A 3289-nucleotide genomic window follows, 5' to 3' on the forward strand; every position below is an offset into this window, starting at 1 on the left:
TTCTATAGTCCAGACTGTAGTCTGTTCTATAGTCCAGACTGTAGTCTGTTCTATAGTCCAGACTGTAGTCTGTTCTATAGTCCAGACTGTAGTCTGTTCTATAGTCCAAACTGTAATATGGTCGTTATAATTTTAAATCTAACTGTTAATTATTAGTTTCTTTAACAGATCGATTTATATTTCTCTGTTAACTGCAGATACTTTTAAACAATCTAAAAGATATTGATATCTTCTTTAAAAGTTGTAAGCCTACTTTTAGGAGGTTTTAATAATTTGCTTACACCTATTTATAAACTGTAGATCTATGGAGATATGTTGTAGCTCTAATGTAATCTGTTCTCTTGTATATTAATGATCTTTTTATATAGAATCTATATACAATATTTCTTGAGTTAGATAGCGAACTTCGATCTTGCAGATTCCTGGGAAAATGTTTCCTATTTTGCACATATACCTGATACAATTATTTTCTAGAAATTCGTCAGTTTTAATCAAAATAATTTGAACTATTTTGATTTTTTAATCATTTTCGAATATAAGGACGACATATATATCAAAATATATCTTTAACAATAAGACCAATTTTTATAAAAACTCTTTCTTTTATTTTATTAAATATTTTTTCAATAAATATATTTCTATTTAAGAACTACATATGGACGTTTTCAATATAATACAATATTGAGAGTATAATATAAATATTATAAAATACGTTAAGTAAAAAAAAAATCGGGAGAAAGAGAGAATAGCCTGAAAAAATAGAATCCCACAATATATACTTTAATACAATTCCTCTAAATAAACGTCATTATCAAGTCCATCATTGTTCAGCACCAAATTGTTTAATATTCAATAACTCACAAGAATAGTTAAAGAATTTTTCACATTTCTCACGATTTAGGGCAACAGGGTGAATGGGTCCTTTACGGCAATTGCTCAAATAGGTGCCACCTTGACCTTCAACACGTGGTGAAATGGCAGCATAGACAGGAGTACGAGATCCCTGCTCGGGAGTTTTGAAGACTAGTTTCTTAAAGAAAGGTACAGATGTGGTGGCGGAATGTTCGAAGAGATCTGTATCCACTATACCCGGGTGTATAGCTATAACTTGTACATTAGCGTTTTCTTTATCCAATAAAGCTTGTAGATGACGAGTGGATAAGACTTGAGCCAATTTCGATTGACTATAGGCAGCACCGGGGTAGTAGTATTTCCTAAAGATCATTGAGAATAATGATTAATTAGTTGTGATAAAGGTTTTATTTAGTTAAATAATAGACTTACTCTCCATTGATATCATTGTAATTAATGCGTCCCAATAAATGAGCACAGGAGGAGACATTAACAATTCTGGCACGTTTATCTTCTTTTCCAGCAGCCTTTAGCAGGGGCATTAATAGATGTTGCAAAAGAAAATGGCCCAAATAGTTGATGGCAAAATGAGATTCAAAGCCCTCGGGGGATAATTTATAAGGAGCAAACATAATGCCAGCTGTAGACAAGAAAAAAATAAATAAAATTGTTCCTAAAGATTTCTTGTGATCCTCTCCTTATACCCACCATTATTTAGTAAAATATCCACTTTATTAAATTTACTTTTCACCTTTTGAGCAAATTCTCTAACCGATTTCATATTGCCCACATCTAATTCTTCACAGATCAATTTGCCACCACTGGTTTCTAAATCGACTAAAGACTTAACAGCAGCTTCAGCACTTTTAGGATCACGTACACCTAAAGCGAACAAAAGGTTTTGGGGTTTTGAATTAGTTAAATCTTAAAGCATAGTTTAAGGCTGTTTAATATATTGTGATCATTAAAATTCTTAACACATTTTTTTTGTTTTCATTTTAAACGTGAATTATATTTAGAACAAAGACAGGTTTGCGGTATTGTCTTGTCGGCTGATTTAGCCCATAAAATTGTGTTAATTTTGTTTCGCGAATGTTTAAAATTAACATAAATAAATGATTTAAATTTTTTATCGGTAACTTACCCATTACTACAGTCATATCACAGGCTAATAATTTTTCCACAATTCTTAAACCAATACCACGATTACCACCGGTAATGACGGCCACACAGCCGGGTTGTTTGTAAAGTTCTGAAAGGGAAATATTTTTAGAATTGTAGGCGAAAACTGTTTAAATCTCTTTAATAAGAATCTTATAAACTGAAGTTAGCTTAAAGTATCGCTGATGAGAACCCAGTCGTTCCCGAACAAAGCTTATTCCAATACTTAAAGCATCAGTTCTTGACAACTCGGGCCATAATCGACTCTGTTAAAGTTTCTTATTCTCTTCGAAAATAATTTCAATATTTTAAACTTACCAACTCTATCTCTGGGTCTGTGTCTGAAATCCTCAATTAAACCAATAATACCCAAATATTGATAACGGAATTCCATTTTCCATTCGTACCATGATTTGGGTACTTCTTTGGATGTTTTGGCAAACCAAAAGGCACAGAATAATAGTGCTAGGAAAGCAATAAAGAATATTGCAAAAAACATTTTATTTTTCTAAAATTAGCGGGCAGCAGCGGGAGGGAATAAGTTTTAAACTATAAATAGAAAAAAAAAATTAATTATTTTACGTAACAGGTCTATTTTTTTCTTTGAGTTATACAAAAACTTTAAATATTTCTTTTAGGAATACTTCCTCTTATATTCTGCAGTTTAATGCTCACTTATGAGTTCTAACTGTTGATATTGCTTTATATTTTTTAGCTTTAGTCAACAGCTGTTGAAACAAGACTTTTTTAAATTTAAAATTAAAAATAATTTATTATGTCTAGTCAGTATTATAGTCAATACTCGAGTTTATATATACAGTCTAGTATATAATCTAATATATTATCTAGTCCATAGTATAAATTGGCTTTTAGTTTATAATTTTTTCTATTGTCTAGTCTGCAATCTATTGTCTATTATATGGTCTAGTGTACTCAATTATATAAGTAGCCCAGGCTAGACTAGACTATAGTCTATTCTTTAGTCAACTATGTAGTTTAGTCTGTAGTCTAGTCTACAGTCTAGTCTATAGTCTAGTCTATATTTCAGTTTATAGTCTAGTCTATAGTGTACTTTATAGCCTAGTCTATAGTTCAGTTTATAGTCTAGTCTATAGTCTATTCTATAGTTTAGTCAGTAGTCTAGTCCATTGTCTATTCTAAAGTGTACTCTATTCTAGTCTATAGTTCAGTTTATAGTTTAGTCAATTGTATATATTTTAGTCTATAGTCTATATTTTAGTCTATAGTCTATATTTTAGTCTATAGTCTAGTCTAT

At 30.7% G+C, this 3289-nt stretch overlaps 1 protein-coding gene across 1 annotated transcript; it reads right to left on the minus strand.

Moving 5' to 3' along the window:
• Window positions 1-582: 582 nt before the first annotated feature.
• On the minus strand, window positions 583-2562 carry LOC111680004 (retinol dehydrogenase 12). The gene is made up of 5 exons (XM_046955686.1): window positions 2332-2562; window positions 1997-2104; window positions 1561-1734; window positions 1285-1492; window positions 583-1214 (listed from the first exon to the last, which is right to left on the minus strand). The coding sequence occupies exons 1-5, from the start codon at window positions 2510-2512 to the stop codon at window positions 821-823; spliced, it is 1065 nt and encodes a 354-aa protein (XP_046811642.1). The 5' UTR covers window positions 2513-2562; the 3' UTR covers window positions 583-820.
• Between the last annotated feature and the right edge of the window lie 727 nt (window positions 2563-3289).

Source organism: Lucilia cuprina, chromosome 6 (assembly GCF_022045245.1).
Source record: "Lucilia cuprina isolate Lc7/37 chromosome 6, ASM2204524v1, whole genome shotgun sequence".
Taxonomy (NCBI): domain Eukaryota; kingdom Metazoa; phylum Arthropoda; class Insecta; order Diptera; family Calliphoridae; genus Lucilia; species Lucilia cuprina.